A 20,985-nucleotide genomic window follows, 5' to 3' on the forward strand; every position below is an offset into this window, starting at 1 on the left:
AAAGAAAACTGTGGTACAACCCATGATGTTATATTAGTAACGATACTAAAATTACTTCAGTATTAAGCTGTCAGATTTACTAATAAACCAGGTCAAATATCTTTTCTTTTACCAAAAATGGAAACAGAACTTACTGTTTAGACTCATCATCATCCCCTTCATCATCTTCTAAATGTGCCACATGCCCTCTACAGATAAAGAAGGATAATTCCCTTGTTACTAAATGGACTTTACCAAAATAGCTCAAGAAGAAATTTTACAAAATGCAGGAAGGCTGCTGCAGGACAGAATTTTATTTCTACATCTTTACAGGATTCACAGTATTAAAATAACAACAAAACAATCTTAGGCTACATGACAGAGAAGAGGGCAAACAGACTCTACTCATCTGACATGAAGTATTTTACGCTTAATTAAAATTAAAATTACCGCTGATGTAATTCTTCTTCAACAGACTTCAGAAGACTCCTTAGAGAAAAATAAAAATTAAAAATAATGTGAATAAACAAGCAAAAAAAACCCAAATACATTTTTTATCACTTTAATCTTACCTATAAAATTTTAAATTGCTTTTTTACTATTTACTACAAGAAATGTGCTATAATGATCACCTTTATACCATAAAACATCAAATTACAATTAATGAGATATCTCTATTTTCTGTTGCTAATGTCTTTATACATGTATTTTAAATGAACAAAAAATCCTAATGTTTACTGAAAAATACCAATTCAAACAAAGGACAACCCACCATGAAATGTCACAATAGGACTGACAAAACAATAATTGCAGGGTCATTGTCAGGGGTTTCCAGGATTCAAATTTTACCTGGAAAATTTTACCTGACACCTGAAATTATATTTTCTTTTTCTTAAGATAAGGAAGGCGACACACTTTAAAAAACATCATGCTCTCAGGCAATCCTACAATGAAACTCAACATGTTGGATCTCTGCAAAAGCATGCATGCATGTGATGTGAATACATGAATGTAGTAGCACTTTGCTTTCACAGAAGACACTCACTTACCTGAGGTATCTGTTCTCCAGGGGTGTACTGGCAAACACATTTACACTTTTGGGAGACTAAGCCTGTATCAGACCAGGTGCGAGGATTTTATCATTAGGAGCAATTTATAAAACTTTGATATCCAGGAATGTAAGAGAGAACTCATGGCATTCCTGAAGTTCCCTTACTTCTTTTCACTGCAAGTTTATGCAGCATACTTCCTTTATTATACTCTTTGAGCATAAAAACTCAATAGCCTTCTTAAAGCTAATGAGATACAGAGAAGTATGGTTACTATATAGATTACTGTGGTAAAAGTGAATCAGCAGAAAATGTACTCTCCTCAGAAGTTGTAAGGTACTATCTTTTAATCATTTTCCTCTCCGATATATAGTGGTAAAAACTGCCTTAGAATTATCAAAACATAAAACCAGAGAAACTGAAAGGTGTGGTTAGTTGGTATGAACAATTAATAGACTAGATTTTAGCCATCAAATATGTTAATTAGGTTTGCTTAATAACAATCTAAGTATTAAAAAAAACAAAGTTTCAAATCTGGTGTGGTAAGTGACATAGAAGAACCATAAAATAATTGCAAATCTTATTTTGCAGATAAAAAATTGAGGTACTTCAGTGAAATGCATTATCTATTCACAAAGCTCCGCAAGGGCTAGCTCTAGGAAGGCAGGTCTTCAGAGGCAGTATAGCAAAATGGCCACAGGTTGTGAAGCAAAGACAGCTGGAATCTGAATCCCGCCTCTGCCACTGTAAGCTCAGTATCCCTATCTTTAAAATGAGAATTACAACAGTACCTATGTCAAAGTCTCTATCTGAAGATACAACGAAATAATACAGACAAGTGCTCTGAGTAGTAACTCAGAAGGTATTAAGTACTCAATTAGTGTTTCCTTTATTATTATCAACTAAGCAACACTTCTTCAAACTAGCAATTCTCAAAGTGCGGCTCAGGGACCCTGGGGGTCCCTTAGGCTCCTGTAAGGGATCTGCAAGGTCAAAACTCTTTTCATAATACTAAAGCACTATTCATTCACGGAGAATGAAACTTGGGAGTTTTCTGGAGACTACTAAGATACATGGTATCACAACAGATTAGCAGCAGACAGGAGAATCCAGCTGTCTTCTACTAAGCTAAACATTAAGGAAATTTGCAAAAAATATAAAATGATGCCACTTTTCTTGCTAATTTTTTTTTCAGAAAAAAAAGTAGCTGTTCTTCATAAAAAAATGTTATTAGTGGGCCTCAACAAAAAGTTTGCTGTACTATGTTGACACTTATAAAGCCTCTTATTGCAATTATTTGCTGCTTCTAAGTCTCAAGAGAAGAACTAAGTGGTGTTACATGGAAGGTACCATTAAGAGGTGGCATTTGAATTGGTCCTTAATAATGAGGAATTTCTTACTACATACAAGATATTTATGACGACATGTAATGAGTATACTTCTATTTTAAATAAATCAATAAATATTTTGAAAAGTTTTCCACTTAAATTTCTAATACTATAAATATTAATATTTATAACCCATATAAACAAAAGCTCACTGGAGTTCTCAATTTTTAAAAATGAAAAGGGATCCTGAGACTAAAAATTTAAGAAGCACTGCTTTAAACTATTTTTATCAAGTTAAACATAGTATCTCTGAACTGTACAGTGGGCTTTCATATCATCTTAGATGTGGAAAAAACCTTTTTTTAAAGCATATAATGATATTTTTTGAGCCATTTCTCTTTCCAGTAGAGAATATTAGGATTTGAAAATAATTAAAAGGGGAATTTAAAATGTAGTTTATTTTCAGTTTACTGTATTTAATTGGACTTATATGGCATTCCACTTTTTAAAAATCTCTTTTAAATTCATTTACTTCTAAATTTCCTACTATGTGTTAAGATATTTACTTATAAAGTTACAGAATTCACGAAGTCTTAATGAAAGGCAGGAAATATGATTTGCTTTTCAGCCTTTATAAAAGAGAAAATGAAACACAGCTAAATTTGCTTAAAGGTCCATTTATACTAAATACTGTATCTTAAGAGCAATGCGAAAAATATGATACTAATTTAACCATCAAGACTGAATGCTATACAATAAACAATATCACTATTCACTAGTACACTTGGATTCTTCTATTATGAAATTTTGAGAAAGTAATGAGCAAAGCAAAAATGATGCCCTCAGATACTGAATTACTAAGTCAATCTAAAATGATTAGGAAATTTGGATGAAAAGGTTAAAAATGGAACAATGTGCAAATGAAGATCATAGATTTAACTGATAAAGTGAAGAAAATAATAGGGAGAGAAGTGAAAAACCACCTACAAAATATCTAGCATGTTTGAATTAACTAAAAAATCTGTGCTGCTGGTTACTAAAATCTTTCCAAATTACCTGACTTAGTTTTTTTATAATCAGCCTTTTACAACCTATAAGTACTGCCTGATTATATTTGAAAAAACAAAATAAAAAACTTCTCTATTTCTTTAAAACCAAAAAGCAGTTTTATTCACTCATACTCACTTGTTATTATGATCAATGTTTATTTATTGAGTAAATACTACAAATAAGGGCAACGAATAAACATTCAGTAAACCCTAAATGTGCAAAATGGTTTATAATGGTTATTCCATTTCACCCTTGGCATCTTATAAGGCAGGTACTATTATAATCCCCATTTATTAGAGATAATTGAGGTAAATTTCTCAAAATTGCACAGCTTATAGGAAGAGACAGTTCTGACTCTGGATCTGGCATTTACTACCACCACATTTAATTATGCTAGGAATTTCTTTTCACTATAACTTAAGTCTTTAGAAAATTATTTTTAGAACTTTTGCTCTACATTAAAAACAAAATCAGAAACAATTTAGTTTTCTTTTAAAAATAATATTTTGTCAACTTTAAATGGTCTGAAAAGTTGATCCCAATTATAACAATTCAAAAGAAAAGAAAACAGCCTAGTAAGTCAAAATATATATGCATTCTATTTAAAAAAAAAAAACAAAACTATTTTAGATAGTTCTTGAGTGGTCTGGAATAGGTAGAAACCCATAAATGGAAATTTGTCTGCCTGATCACCTATGGAGAAAGCAGGAAATCCTGTGAGTTTTAAAACACTGCCTAATCACAAGAATAAAGCAGACGTATATCAGTACAGTAAGAGAAGTGCTACATCCATGCTCATGTCACATGTATGTATATACCTGTACATGAAACACAGCCAAAGGTCAAGCTTTTGGCCAACCTACCTTGCCAGTGATTCATTATATAGAATACAGTTCCTTAAGCAGGGATCCAATTAATCAAAAAATGAAGGTTGGGCAAATTATTAACATTTCACCTAGCCAAAGTAACTATATACTATGAAAATGCCTAACAATAAAAATTCAGACAATGGGAACAAAGGAATCTGGAAAAGCATTTAGTGATAGGCCATTTGGGGGGTATTTTTGCAAGAATATATAAATATATTTAAGATAAACCAAAAAAGGCAAACGAAATATTTTTCTAAATTATCCATTCTCTTAAAATACACCGAAAATTGCTAACAAGGTCCATAAAACCAATGACCTCAAATTCAGACAAAATAACATAAAAAAAACACTTCAGAATTTTTTATTTGCTAACTCATTATAAGATAAATTTTCCTTTGTTGTCCATCAACAAATTAGGACAAACTATAAATAGCAAGTAGTTACTATTTAGATAATATTTCATTTTTCTACCAAGGAAATTTTAGACTTACTTTCCATTTTAGGAAACATAAGCAAGGGTAATAAAAACAAAACACTTCATAGTGTTTAACTAAAGTTCAGCTTAAATCAAAATTAATGCATTTCTGTCACTCAAAGCCTTCTCTAGGTTTTAGGTGTATTTAAATTAAACATTATTTAGTTTATAAAAAGGGAGAGACATGATTTTTGCATTATTATCTCTAAATCTGAGCTACTTGTCTTTATTTACCATTTCTCAAGTGCTTAACTTAAAATATGGGTATATATATATATGTCTCAACTCACTAATGTAACTGAAATTGTATTTTAAAATTTTAGGGAGTTCTGATTATTAAAATAAAAACTAGATTGCTAGGAGATTTTGGCAATTTAAGTATTTCCTTATAAATTAGGTTTTATTATGATAATTTGTCCATGAACTCAGGAAATGAGACTGCATGGGGAATAGTGGAGTCCTGTCTCCGTATCTTCCTAATTCAGGCCTATTAATAACTTAAATTGTTATGCCTTATAAGGTGCCTTTTCACCCCTGTGCTGTACCACCCAGACACTGCCTGGTGTAGAGCAGACCTTGAATAACTGTTGGGTTTATTTCTTGCATGAAATAAATGATACTTAGCTGTTACCTACTTTTTAAAAGACTCTTAAGAACTAAAAAGATAAAGATTTCTAAACAGTGTGAACATTTCCAGCTGTTTACAGAGGCCAACACATCTGAGAGACGTACCAAAGCAAGTTCTGTAAGGAATAAACTGATCAGCTTTGCAAATAAAAGAAGTAAGTTGCTGAAACATAAACTCATCTTTAGTTGGAATGTACTTAGTTTTGTCTAACAAGTAAGGTCCATAAAGTAGCTTGATATAAAAATTTAAGGTGACTGTCCCCATTATGACAATTAATGAGATGATTAGTAAGGTAGTAGTGAAAAAAAGTTAAAAACATACGATAGACTATATCTCAATAAAAAAAAATATTACAAATATATCTAACAGACTAATATAATTTACTACTATAAATATTTAAAATATGATTAGTATATAATATATTTTAAGTCAATTTAATTATTCTTGAGTTTAAATTTAATTTTAAAAGAATTTTACTTACTTGTTTGCTCCTAAAAAGTAACTACTTTGGTGCCCTTGTCCATATTCTAGTTGTAGATCCTAATAGTACAAAACAAAATATTTAGCAAATAGTGGTATATCACAAATCATGATACACTAATATTCACTGTTTTTAAAAAGAGAAACCCAGACTTCAAATAAATCTGTATTGCTGTATGTTCTTAAAAAGAAGGCATGGTGACATTTCCAATAATAAAATAGACTGAAGTTCATAGCCCTGATTTATATAATTTATTATTTAAGTTCGATATTTTTCTGGGAATTTGTTTGAATAGTATATGCAAGGTTCATTTATCGTTATTGCTTCTGTAATTAACATTTGTAAAAAATCAATTTTTAGAAAGAAAAAAGCTCAAATGAGGTATTTATTCTCAAGCGATAATGAAACAAAAATGATTACAGAAGAGAACAAGCAACAAAAATCTTGGTTTAACTTTGTACATGAGATTGTTAATAATTATGTATATATACATATTCACATATTTCTACTATTTCATGCAGTAATAATAATTTTTTAAAGATATGAAACAGGGTGCTCTTTTAAAGTAAATTGTAAATGTGAACTTGCATAAGATTATAAATTGCACTGAAGGACTTTTAATGATTTTTTAAAGAGTTAAGCAGCAAAACTTTAAATGAATATTATTAAGACATTTCTTCAAATATTTAAACATTTCCAATGAATGCTGAAGGTTGTAGAGTTAAGAATTGAAATTTAAAGGAACTAACAATGTATGTGCTTGACTCAAATGCCTTTTTAGAGAAAAAATGCTTTCCAACAACCATGGAAAGTACAGAGTGAATTCTCCTTTTCTCCCCCTTTTAAGCCACTGTATTTCAAGTACTGTTTTAACATTAAATGGGGAATATTCAACATTTTACATGAATTTTATTTTCATTAGAATATCGTATACTTAAAGTGCTTTCTAATTTTACAAGTCATTGTCAGATGCACGATGAGGACTTAATGCGAGGTCACCTCCTTGGAGCAGCCTTCCAAGACTGTCCAGGAGGATAGCTGCAACCTTCTCCATGTCTGCGCAGCATTTAACACACACTTCTCTAGCACTTATGCTGCCCTTTAATTAATTAATTTATAAGTCTATAAAAATGGTAGCTAGGCTGTGAGCTCCTGAAACAAAGGAAAATTATTAAATCCATCTTTCTTCCCTAGTGTCTGGCATCATGCCTGACACATACTAACTAGGCCCTAAATAAATGCTTGCTCAAATGCCATTTGTTTATTTTACTGTAAATTGGTAACTAACACTTCAGCTTTATTAACATACATACAGATAATTCTAGATCACAAAAGTACTAAGCCTAGCAATATGAGACGTCTAAGAAATGCATCACTTTTAAGTGAAAAGCACTTAAAAATTTAAATACCTCAAGACCTGTCAAAAAAATATCTGATGAAAATAAAAGTCAAATGCCTGGTTTTGACAAGGCTCACATTTTGTCTTCTTTAATAATTGTGTTCTTCCATGCATAATAATAAATGTTCTTACCAGTGACAGAAAAGATAATACATCATAAACAAAAAAGAATAGTGAACTGTCACAAGGTATCACATAAAATTCTAATGAAAAAGGACAGCTGTTCACCTTACCTTACTAGGATATAACTGCTATTATCATAAGACTGCCACACAATTATTATGCTACACTATCTAAGTGGTCATGATTTTATATAGTAACCTCTAAACTTTGGTATTTGGTATAGAGAAGTACTAATCTCAGTGGATACCCTTCTGAACTCAAGTTTGTTTTCTCCCACTACACATAACTAGGCCCTTCTCCCAGACCAGTAACCCTTTAACCAATATAATCTCTTAAGCCTTTAATGAAATGACAGCTTTCAAAAGCACACGTGTGCAGAGTGGCCATGGCTTCTGTTATATAAATATAGATGTGTCATTAAGAAAAGTCAGCCCATCTGAAAAATGACAATTACCAGATTGATGATAATGATTTAAAAAAAAAATCAACTGAGGTCAGCAGTGTTTTTAGGAAGGTAAGAGAAGAAACTAAAATATAAAGTAACTAATGCAATGTTTTAACAGAAAATTGAGTGTAGGTTCAAATACAGAATAACATTCAGGCTAGGGAGAAGTTGTAGATAGATCCAAGTCTGATTATTACATGGACCATGTTTTAAGCCCTACTAGGAAAGCTAAGGTTGAAAGGGTCTCATTCTTTATTAATTCCTTCTCCGTAAATCAAGTTACGTTTTAGCATTCACGGGAAAAAAAACAATGTACTAGGCATGTTATCAAGTAAAAGAATTACACTAAGTCCTTCTAATAAGTAGCTAATCTCATTTAATTCAACTATTTTTTAGCGAGCACCTATTATGTGGCAGGAGTTCAGACAGCAAACCAGACAAGAAAAATGAGAAGAAATAAAAAGGAAAGGAAGAAAAGTGAAACCTGGGCAAAGCTGGTAGTCACTGATATATCTTTAGGGCAGTCTAAGAAAGACTGATCTAAAACGGCTTTTCAAAAAGGACTTGGAAGCTATTATTCTGTAATAGGAAAATGCTAACAAAATTATACTTGGAAAAGTACTTAAAATAACCTTGTAAAGTGATGGTAAAATATGGCCTTCCTTTACAAGCTAAGTAAGAATACATCTGAACATGTCAGGATAGACATAAAAAAATTAGTAGCATAAATCAGGCATCAACTTATTAATGAATGACAATGTTTAACTACATAGTAAAGGCAAATTAGTAACAACATGGACTGAAAACATGCAAAAGCCTAGTATAGATTCAAACTGAGCACTCAAGCAAAAAATTTAAGAAGGTCACCCTAAACCCAATTAAAACATTTTTTGGAGACAGAAAGTTCCAACTGCAGTGGTTTGTTTCGATGAATGGGAGAATACTTCTGAACCTAGGATAGAGACTCTGAGAAAACTGTGGTGCCAACAAGAACTGAAATAGAACAGAGGATGTAACGTGGAACACTGGAAAAGAACAACATATGATCAAGAAAATCTTACTGTTTTTTATTTTTTTAAACCCCTCTGGAGATTACAAAGTCTATACCTGATGAGAAAACAGCAGGAAGTCAATAGAACTGATACAGTTGGCTACAAAAACACAAAAGAAAATATACTTTAGCAATAGATTTTAACCAAGAAAAAAGAGAATAGCAGAATTTTTTTTTCGCATCAAAAAATGAAAAAATATGGCATGAATGAGGTGTTAGGAAATACCTTTTAATGTGGTAGGTAATTTACAGAATTAAAAAGGGATTGGATCCTAGATAATTCAAAAAAGACTTATTTCTTGAAAAGGAAAGCAAGTAGGGTCAGAACACTAACTGACCAAGTAGTATTCTGACTAATAAAAGCAGAGGATTTAAGGGAACTCAAACTGAATAAACATGACTTCTGTACAGCAAGGTTGGAAATGAGTATCAGCAGGTTAGGTTTGAAATTCTAAAAAATGTTCTGATATATCATTGTGCAATTATGAAAAGAGTTCTCCCTAGAAATTTTTTTCATAGATAACAGGTAAAAAAAGTGATCACACAACATAACTTTTATAATAATAGTTTAACAGATTTGAAATTAACAAAACCGATCTGTTTTTTTTCCAGAATAAATTAAACTTTACTTACAGACTTCATTCAATTTTGACCTAAGTCACGGGTAATCTTAAAGTACTTCAGTTATGTTTACTGATAATGATCAGTTGGGTATATCTTTTGGACATGTTTTTAATTATAATTTTAAGTATTTTATTCTTACTTTTTCAGGTATACTGTAAGTTTCTTCCAAGCAATGATTATGTTACTACTCATGTTCCTCCACAGCAATTAATATAGTGTTTTACATATACAGTTGACCCATGAACAACATCAGTTTAAACTGTATGGGTCCACTTACATGCAGATTTTTTTCAGTAAATACATGTGACAGTACCACATGATCTGCTGCTGGTTGAATCTGCAGATGCAGAATCACAGATATGGAGGGCCAACTATAAAGTTATACTTGGATTTTCGACTGCTGGTGCCTCTAACCCCCTCGTTGTTCAAGGGTCAACTGTAATTAAGTTTTAATATATTTTTCATTGGCATATGGTCCAAAATGTCCAGCAAAACTAGGCAAATTAGAAAAAAATCAGCATCAGCTGAACAGATGTATAAAATAATATTTTAATGTAAAGATAGCATCTTGTAGATTGATATACCTAGGCCTTACAGTTATGGGCAAAACTCTTAACTATTTAATTATAGAATTATAGTGAGTTTTTCTTTTTTCTTTTTTTTAACTCAGGCATCTTTCAAAATTTAAAGATCTTTTTTACTCACTAATAATGCTAAAAATCAAACTCTGTTCTTCTGGTTTCATATATTATGACTACCTAATTAAAAAAATCATTTTATTATAGTAATGAAAACTGAGATATAATATACTAAATTCATTTACAAAATCATAAGATAAATACACCTAGCACTTAAAACAACCAGAAATCATTGATGACACAGAACTTTTAGGGAGCAAGGTCTCTAAGAGGGTAAATGTTTCTTCTGGGTCCTAAAAGATTTAGGGCTGTCATCTTGGTGCCAACTGTCTACTAAGATGACAGCTAGACATTCTGGCTTCATTAGGTGGTCTAGTGGCTAGCAATAAGTACTTGTAAGAGTTAAAGTCCTATTCACAATGCCAAGGACTTAAGACTAATGAAAGCAGGGGAATGAAATAACCATGGATACTTCACACCAAAAAACGAAAGCACTATTTCAAAAAGATACATGCACCCCAATGTTCACAGCAGTGCTATTTACAATAGGCAAGGCATAGAAGCAACCCAAACGGCCATCAAAAGATGACTGGCTTAAGAAGATGTGGGATATACATACAATGGAATACTAGTCATTGAAAAGAATGAAATACTGTCATTTGCAGCAAAGTGAATGGACTTAGAGAATATCATACTTAGTGAAGTGAGACAGAAAGACAAATACTCTATGATATCACTTATATGTGGAATCTAAAAAACAATACAAGTGAATCTATATGCAAAACAGAAACAGACTCATGGACACAGAAAACAAACTTAATGGTTACCAAAAGAGAGAGGGAGTGTGGAGGGATAAATCAGGAGCATGGGATTAACAGATACAAACTACTATACATAAAATAGGTAAGTAACAAGGATTTACTGTATAGCACAGGGAATTATCCCCAATATCTTATAACAATCTATAATGGAATATAATCGTTAAAAAAAAAGAAAAAACAAATCACTATGCTGTACACTTGAAACTAATGCAATGTTGTAAATCAACTATACTTCAATAAAACACACACACACACACCAGAAAATAACAAGTATTGAAGAGGATTCGTAGAAACTGGAACTCTTGTGCGCTGCTGGTGTGAACTGCAAAGTGATGCAGCTGCTCTGGAAAATAGCATGGTGATTACCCCCAAAATCAAACACAGAATTATCATGTGATCCAGCAATTCCCCTGCAAGTTATATACCCAAAAGAACTAAAAGTAGAAACTTGACAGATATTTGTACATCCATGTTCATAGCAGCATTATTCAAAAATAGTCAAAAGGTAGAAGCAACCCCAGTGTCCACTGATAGATGAACGGATAAACAAAATGTGGTTATATACATATGATGAAATATTATTCAGACTTAAGAAATTCTAGCACATGCTACAACATGAGTGACTCTTGAAGATGTTATGACTTTATGCCAAGACACTTCACTTTCATCATTTGTCATAAAAGGACAAATAATGTATGATTCCACTTACATGAGGTACCCAGAGTACAGAAAAATTCAAAGAGACAGAAAATAGAATGGCAATCGCCAGGGGCTGGGAGGGAAGGTGGAATGAGAGTTCCTGTTAATGCGATAGGAGCTGTGGCGTGGGAAGATGAAAACATTCTGGAGATCGACAGTGGTGATGGTTGCACAATGGTATGAATATACTTAATGCCACTTACACATTTATAGTACACTTAAGCATGGTTACAATGATAAATTTTATGTTATACATACTTTACCATAATAAAAAAATAACTGTGAAACATGTATGTTGATTAAAAAGAGAGAGAGGATGTGAGTACAAGATTGGTATTAGTGGAAAAAAAAAATGATGACAGTGTTGGGTAGTGGCAATACAGCACAGTGGTTTGAGTTTTAATTCTTGAGCCAGGCTGCTTGGGTCAAACCCCAGCTCTGCTGTCACTTAGTTGGGTGGTTAAGATCAACTTCAGCTTCTTTGCACCTTAAATCCCCTTAAGTGTAAAATAAGGATTATAGTTAATATATTTAAAGTGTTTAGAATAATGTCTGGTATATACAAACTTATAGATAAGTGTTAGCTTTTAAAGACTGACTTTATAAATGGTAGGATCTGACAAATATTTCATTATCCCTCTTCTGTAGAACTCTCCACAAGTTAACTGCCCCCAAAGCCCTCCTCTGACAAAAGACCCTCTTGTCAACTGCTCCCTCTATCAAGAAACTCCTGATTACCTGGGGGGCGTGGAGGGTAGTTCTAGGGAACAGAGCCATGATAACTTACTCAAGTTACCAGGCTAGTTACACACAGGGTCAGAAGAATATTTGCAATTTTAAAGTAGTATGTTTCTGGGTTTTTTTCCTGGAGAATATTAATGAATAGCACAGTCAATTTAAACTTTTGATTCTGTGGTCTTTCATTTCCACGACAAATTTCACTAATTATCATTCTAGCCTATATATGTCTAATTATGAAGAAACGTTTAATCCAGAAATCATGGGCAGTGCTTTCTTCAGACATTCCATCTCACTTGTCCCCTCAGACAGTTATTCCAGCCTCATGCTTCTGGCCTCTCTGGGACACCTGATGCATCCCTTTTTCTTTTAAGACAGTGCATCTTACTGACTCTTCTAGTGTTTCAATTGCTTCTTCCCCACCTCCAGTGTTGGTTCTACCTTTGCAAAACACAGGCATCATCTGTTGTGGTGACCGATACATGCAATCCCATGGGTTCATCTATCATATCCTCTTTGATGACTTCAATCTTCCTTCTCTGAGCTAATCCCGTAATTCCAGCAGAATAACCATTTCATAATTTCAGCTCTTTATCTGCCATCTCTCAAAATTGTGCCAATGACTGTTTCCACATTAATAATTCCCATGAAAACACAGGAGGCATCTGTCCATTCTCTTCCTGAAGAATCTGTAATGGTTCCTACACAATACTGAAACCAGTCTTAGTCCCTCCCAGAAGCCAGATGAGCCATATCAACTCAAAAGCTTTTCCCTTTTCTCTGATTTCCATAGTACTTATTATGTTAAGCCTCTCCTCATCAACAGTTACCACCTGGCAAAATTCTGGCAATCAACTGTGTATTTTGTTGTAGAGCTAAGAGTTTATATATGCAAGTATTTTCTGCCTATCAAGACAGCAACTTTCCAAAAAGAGAAATTATCTCTAAAATCTTTTTTATGTTCTATGAATGTTATTGGGCATAGATCTAGGAATTTATATAAAGAATCACTTAAACCAACCAGAAGTTAAAGAAGTATGTTATTTAGCTGGAGACAAAGAAAAGAGAAGGAAAATTCCATTGAAAAGGCAGAAAAATGGAATTTAGGAGGAAAAATGGAAGCAACTTGGGGCCATGGCCAGCTACAGAAGTAGAAAGAACTATTTAATAGCAACTATTAAAATTACTATTTATTTAATATTTACTAGGGTTAATTTCTCATCTTTTCTTACCTAATGGTAAGATAGCTTTAATATTTATAACTTCAGGAAGTCTTTATAACCCAAATTTTGGCCAGAGAAAACTGGGTATTATATAATGTTACAAGGTTAAAATTTCACCTGAGGCTGATTTCACTGTTAATCAGGGGTAACTTATTTTTTAAATTATACAGGTATTATATATGTAACACTATGAATAGTTTTATATATATGAAAGGTTTCTAGTTCATTAAGATAAGCTGCGTTATTCAAACTATACATTTTTATAGAGAAATGTAATTTCTTAAAAAATCTATTTGAGTGAAAAAATAAAATGTTTTCACTAAAATTTTTAATTGCAAAATTATATTTGAGTAAATATGTTTATTTAACTTGTAGAAAAAAACTGCTACAATCCTTAATATATGGTAACTTGCTAAATGGCAGAATTTATAAAACAGTGCTTAAATTGGTTCATTAAAACTGGACAAAATGTTTGATTAAAAAAAACTAAGAACAATTAAGACTAAAACAATGCTGACAAAGAAAATCAGAAGATGAGAAATACCAGATTAGATCTTGCAGTGTAGTATATTTCTTCTGAACTGTCCAAAAAACCATCACTGTCGGGCTGTTTAGCAGAGACCAAGAAACCCAAGTTATTTACACTTAGACTAAAAGCCACAAAGTCACAAAGGGAAATTTTCACAAGTGAAATAAATCCAGCTAACATAACTTTTTAAGGCAAACTTGCAAAGTCAAATCATATTAAGGAGCTTCTAAAAAAGCAACAGTGAAACAACTTTGCTCTATAATGCAGTTACTAAATTAGTATGGAATTTAAACACATGCAATGCTAACTTGAAAATAGAAGCAGAAAATAACAATTTGCATTTATAAACATCATGACTACCTTTTCTTCTAAACCTTCTCCATCTTCTCTACATAAATGTCAGGCTTAAGTAATATAATCATTTTAAGAATTTTTCTTTAACATTCCTTTCCTGCAGGCTAGTATACTAAATTAGAGCAACTTCGTAAGTCTGTAAAAGCTAAAGACTCCCTTTGTCTGCCTTTAGTCAAGTGGGTTAAAATAAGCATTAAATTTAAGAAAAAAGTTCCCAGTTCAATGTTGAGCACTTAACAGTTCCTTTCTTCTCATTATTAAGTAGAAAAGGAAAAAAAAAACTGAAACATAACCTGGAACTCTGGTTAAGTAATTTTATTAGGATTAATTCTGCTTGCTTTTTAAGTCTCATTTTTCATTCTTCCACAAAATATTAACACCTCAAATGTTTGCATAGCATTTTGCTTCTAAGACTGCATCTAATATTTTATCGTATATCTAGAAAGGAGTATGTAAAACACCAACAAAAAAGAATCATGAAAAGAACGTTTTAGTAATCCTTCAATAAATGATAAACTTGATCTGCTATGTAGACCTAGTTTCTTCTGAGTTTCAGTTCTCCAAACAGACTGGGCTCTACCCTGATGTTTAGAAAAGTGACTTACACTCTTAAAAAGCTGCCCATAAATTTAGTGAGAAGATGTGCTGCTACTGGTCCAATACTCTAGTTTAAAATTGCGGCATTTATCCTAATAAATACATATACAAAAAGCCCCTCAAAAACTGCAAAGCAAAAATGAAAAAAATTAAAGAACTTGCATACAAACATTTAATCAGAGAGTGTCAAAACTGGTAAGTTTCTCTTAAAATAATTTTGAAAATATTTAATCTCAGCAACACAGATTTATTCTGAATTTTAGAATTACTTACCTTTTTATCTCCCCAAATGCCTTTGAAAATATTAACAACTAGCTTTTGTATTGAGTACCAATATGTCACAAAGACTAATTCAAACATTCATTTTCAGTGTTAAGATTCTAAGACTATACTACTTACAAGTTCATGATGAGGTTCTGTCTCTTTCCTTAAAGGTGGGTCAAATTTTACTTGGCCAACTAAAAAATAAAAAAAGTAAAAAAGTAAAGGCTTGTCTGTTTCTATATTCTTAATGATATAATAATTTAAAAAGCTACTCCATGGCAAAACACATTTAATTTTACCATCTACCACACACTAATCACAATCCAAAGATTTAAATAAAGAATCTGTTAGCTGAAAAAAAAAAAAAAAAAAAAAAAACCCCAAGAAAGTCTAAGCTATTTAAGCTTAATCTAATAATTCTAGGCCTTTTCCATGGTAAAAAAAGAATGACTAGCAAAATTACGTGTACGTTACAGTCAGGATTTAACATACTACTTCACTGTGACCCAGCATAAAATAGAGACAACCTTAACTTAGGACTTAGGTGTGCAGGTAGCAAGTGAGGCACAGTACTGTCGGAAGCCAGCCTGCAAGATAGCTTCTAATGAGTCCTGCCCCCTGGTGTTCGTTAACTTGTGTAGTCCCTTCCCACATCGCCAGGGGTGCTCTCTGTGACCAAATGAATACAACAGAGTGATGACATTTAACTTCTGAGATAAGGGTTCTGTCCTGGGCTCTGGAGAAGTCATGCTGTGAGCAGCCCCAAGGAGACACTACAAGGCAAAGAACTGAAGCCTCCAGCTAACAGTTATGTGAATAACCTTGGAAGCAAACCCTCCACCCTATTCAAACCTTTGGAACATGGCAGCTCCAGCTGACATCCTGATTGTAACTTTATGATAGATCCTGAGCCAGAATCACCCAGCTAAGCTATCCTAGATTCCTGACCCTCAGAACATGTGTGAGATAATGTTTGTTGTAAGCTGCTAAATTTGGGGGTAATTTGTTATACAGCACTAAATAACTAATACACTACTGTAGCTAAAGCAGATACAAATTAACTGAACTACACTCACCTTTCTCCCTGCTATTCTAATTTTATGAATGTTTCAATACCTTTACCTTTAATTTTTGTATCTCACTATCATTATTATTATCTACTTTTATAACCTGGGTACAGCATTCAAGATCACTGAGATAAAGACAGAGCACAAATGTAAAACACTTAAAGGAAGAAAAATAGTTAATGACAAATATATGACAGCTCAACTACTAAGAGCTGCAGCCAAAACAGTAATTCTCAATCAAGGTAGGGAAATGAGTGAGATTTCAAAGTACAATCATTTTATAATTGTTTTGATTTTAGCTTCGTATGTATGATTTATTGTGAGTGTTAATACCAATTAAAGGAGACCATGAGATTTGAATATTTAGCAAGAGGAGGCACACGTAAAAAAGGTTGAGAAACATAGCCCTACAAGATCTCCAGTTGTGAAGTATGTATATGCTTTATAGCTGTTATGCACTAGATATCAAATTCTGACCCTTAGAGATAAGTAGGCTTTTCAATAATGGGTTCCTCATACATGCTCACATATGATCACACATCAAAAGATGATCAAATAGCTTTTACTAAGGAATTAAAATATAGATTTCATGAGTATCTCTCTCTCTCTCTCACCTTGATAGAGGCTTACTGAACAGCTCTCACACACACTTGTCATCAAATAGCAAAATCAAATCTGTAAATAACGTCACATGAAGATAGTTTTATGCATCTACCTGCCTTGTGTTAAGGTCACATGTGAACATGCCTGTTTCCACCAGACTGTATAACTGAGTACAGGGGTGCAGGGACGTTGTCTTAGACTAACTTTCATAACAAGGACAGGACTGTAGCATGTGTTCAACACCCCTGTGGGAATGCATTCTCAAAAAGAGGAGCCTGGACAGCAAAGCCCCTACGGAGATTCATCCTTCATGTCCTGGTATCACTCTTCTGTTCTCTTCAAATGCCCTAAAGTTATGACAAGTTTCTGCCACAGGACCTTCCAGTTACTGTTCAAATAACTGTTGGGCAATCACTGCAGGCTGCCATGCTGTTTTATGATGTTCTTCATAATGTTGAAAATGCCTATTTAGCTGTCATTGTCTATTGGTCTCTGCTCCCTCTACCATCTCCTTGAACGTACATTAAATCACACCCCATAAACTTATATTTTAATATCGAGATGAAAACTCCTTCTTAGCTTCTGTGAAACAGCTCCAACATGATTATTTGCTGACCCCCTTCATTAGTCATGATGGGTCAAAACTGATCCTCCTATATCAGATAAGAAGAGCCCCAGAACCATTTATTCTTAAAGCAAGTTTTGCTTATAATACTGAACTGAAGGCAGAGGGGACATCCTAAAAGGGAAATAGTAACACCTTTTCTACAAATGAGTCAGTTTTTACATGCACGCTGCCTAAACACAATTTAGTTTAATAGAGAAAACCTCGGTTGCACCGAGAGACAGCACATAATTGTAAACATAAACATTATCAGGAAGAATAGATACATACAATTATTAAAATAAATTATTTTTCCAAAGCCTGTCTTCATCATCAATAGCACAATTGACTGTTCTATGTATCATACCTCATATGAAATCATAAAACATCCTAAGAAAGCAAATATTAGAACACTGTGTAAGATTTAAAAGCCTCAAATATCAAACCCACAAATTATTAAAAGTGGTGGTTTTAATTCTACTGCCACTTCAACAACTAGAGGGATATGTCCCCTGTCTTACTGGCAAATGGGGAGAAGGTAAGATGTCCACCATGTATTACCTACTCCCACCAAGAGGAGAGCATGTCAGAATCTCAGAAACAATGGGGCAGAGGCAACTAGTTTCAAATAGCATTTACATGCATATGCAGTTAGGAGCTGGGAATCACTGAAACTAGGAAAGAGTGATCCAGAAGTAACAGCACTTTGCAACAAAGGGCCTGACAACACAATTTTAAAACAGAATTGGATAACAAGATAGAAAGTACTTTAGATTTTCAATAATACTGAACACAAGGTTTTCTAAATCAATTACAAAGGTATCTCTAATTACTTTTTGTATTATTAAAGAAACAACAAAGACATCTTGAAATTACTTTTTGTATATTAAAAAAAAAAAAGAGAAATGCTCCCATACTAAGGTTGCCATTTTCAAAAAATACTTTTGGGGGGGGACGTTAGTAAATTAAATCATGTGGCTTCAGAGGCAGCTGTAAAGGTAATTTTATGTGGTCACACAACTAACTGTAGGCAAACAAAGTACAAATCCCAGTCCTGGGTGTTTTGTACAGTGCATCGTGTTTTCTTTCAAGAATTTCCTCCTTTTAAGAGCATTTCCACGCAGCACTAGCACCAAACTTTTCCAAGAACTTAATACACAGTATACGGTCCACACAAAATTTCAAAGGAAGGTTCATAAGGGACTTCCAGTGTAAAGGCCACACAGGCGTGCTGAGATGGTTTCTGAACTGGAGCAGTGTTTGAGAAAGACCACCGGGCTGGAGGTCGAGAGAGCTCGGGCTTGCTGTTAACTAGGTGTATGACTCTGTCCTACAGGCAAATCGATTTGTCTCTGCATTTCTTTTTCGTTTTCTAGTAAATGTTGGTAGTGCCTGTCCTTACTTACCTTACTTAGCTCTTCAGATGAAGAGATGAATTTATCTGAATTAAAGTATGAAATATATTATTATTATCGTTACTAATGCAGACAAAAATTGGGAAAAGCTTCTTAACGGTAGTTATCTTAAGTTACTACATGACCTAACATCACTGAGGTCGTTTCGGACTTTAACTCCTCTGGATAAATCTTTTATTCACAGAAAATTGTCTTTGTAAGCCTGATGGTATGAAATTAAGCATTTTAAGTCATAGGAATTAATGCTTCCAAAAAGAAAAAAGTTAAGGCACTATTATTCCAGAGATTCCTGTTGGAAAAGTTAATCATCGGTGAGTTGACAGTACTGGATCCCAAGTGAACTGAATGGTTTGTCTCAGTGGGCCCACAACATGCTTGCTCATAAGAATTACATGAAGAGCTTTTTTAAAAGGTAGATTACTTTTAAAGGAAGACCTAAAGAACCAGGATCTGTGGAAAAGTGGGACCTGAAAACCCATTTTTAAAGGCTCTCAGGTTACTCAGATGCCAATCCAGTTTGCAGACCTCCACCTCTGCGAGCTACTCAGTGTGGGCCATGGACCGTCAGCCTCTATCTAACCCAGAAGTAAAGAACCTAAGGTCTCATCCCAGATATACTGAATCAAAAACTGCATTTGAGCAAGCTCTCTAAGCAAGGTCTACACACATCTAAGTTTAGGAAGCACTGCCTTGATTACTTCTTTCCTGACTGTTCTAGGAATTTTATTCCTCTTCCCAAACAATAACAACATAAATACCTGCCCCTGGTCACCACCACAGAGTCCCCAGGAATAAGAAAAATGAAATTCTTACTGCCTTCATTAAACTCTACCTTTCAAGGGGTCTAATAAGAAAAATTATCTGGAAGAAAATGAAGCAAAAATAATGGTAACTCAATTATAACTTGAAATTTTATTTTTCATTGCTAAACTATACACTGTGTATGGTATACACTTACAGTTTATCTCTGAGCGTGTTTTTTCTTCTCTCACGTTTCTACTTGTTGAGTGAATTCTATGTGGTACAGCAACAAGAGGCTGGGAAAGAACAAAGCCAATGACAAGTTACAGTGTGGTTCACAGAATTACCTCAAATTAAAGAAATACTTCATTTTATATAAAAATGGGAACAAATTGAGTGTACTTCAATTTAAAAAACCTTTTGAACCACCTCAAAAATCTTTAGTTATTAAATATGATGAAGAATAGATTAAAAAAAGAGTATCACCATAAAAAATAAATAAAAATGGGGAGAAAATACAACTTTGTTAATCTTAAAAAAAAAAAAAAGGCAATCACAAACTGAAAGCTTCTCATTTCTTAAATTGGGAGCTTCTTAAGATTAGGGATATATTTTATTCACAGCAGGTTCCCAACACATGTTTTCTGAGTTAAATAAATATTCAAAGCTGAATATTTTAACAATTCAATAGCCGTTGAAAAGCTGCAGTTAGCTTTCCCTGTTGCAGAGAAAACAGTAATTAAAAAAAAAATCTGCCTCAATTTCTTATATCAAGAAGGATGAGATAAATGAAATAATCCTGAAGACATTAATGATTTATGATCCTTTTACTTATAAGTAAACACAAACTGCCCCCTCTTTTAATGTTTTTCCTTGTAGAAGCAGCTCTCTATTTTCTTTCCTCTTACTTTCTTAAAATCTCTCTACATGTATTGTCACTTTCAGGGAGAAATATCCTGGCGGGTAGGTGAAGTGGGGACGAGTTCTTACTATTAATTCATGGACAGTCCTTGAAACTTATGGAGTAAAAGAGGCCTTATTTGGAAAGCTTCTGCAGCTCTATCCCATACACTCCAAGGACTCACCTTAGAGAGCCAGCATCTACTTCGTGTACCAAATAGGCTTTTTTTCCTGTGTGTGAAACACTACCTTTGAAGTTACTACCTTTGAAGGTGATACACTCCTACACAT

At 33.3% G+C, this 20,985-nt stretch overlaps 1 protein-coding gene across 4 annotated transcripts in view; it reads right to left on the reverse strand.

Moving 5' to 3' along the window:
- MAP4K3 (mitogen-activated protein kinase kinase kinase kinase 3) overlaps positions 1-20,985 on the reverse strand; it is a 155,582-nt gene that overhangs the window by 31,858 nt on the left and 102,739 nt on the right. For 3 of the 4 annotated variants that reach the window (XR_012511878.1, XM_074378754.1, XM_074378756.1), the window contains 6 exons: positions 20,012-20,090; positions 15,500-15,558; positions 14,165-14,227; positions 5,860-5,918; positions 430-468; positions 135-188 (listed from right to left, as the gene is read on the reverse strand). Coding sequence is in view for 3 of the 4 variants with exons in the window: in XM_074378754.1 (XP_074234855.1) it covers positions 135-188; positions 430-468; positions 5,860-5,918; positions 14,165-14,227; positions 15,500-15,558; positions 20,012-20,090 (353 nt within the window). In the remaining variant the exon portion in view is untranslated. The remainder of the gene's footprint in view (positions 1-134; positions 189-429; positions 469-5,859; positions 5,919-14,164; positions 14,228-15,499; positions 15,559-20,011; positions 20,091-20,985) is intronic. The other variant, XM_074378755.1, reaches the window with a different exon arrangement.

This window comes from Camelus bactrianus, chromosome 15 (genome assembly GCF_048773025.1).
Source record: "Camelus bactrianus isolate YW-2024 breed Bactrian camel chromosome 15, ASM4877302v1, whole genome shotgun sequence".
Lineage (NCBI taxonomy): Eukaryota > Metazoa > Chordata > Mammalia > Artiodactyla > Camelidae > Camelus > Camelus bactrianus.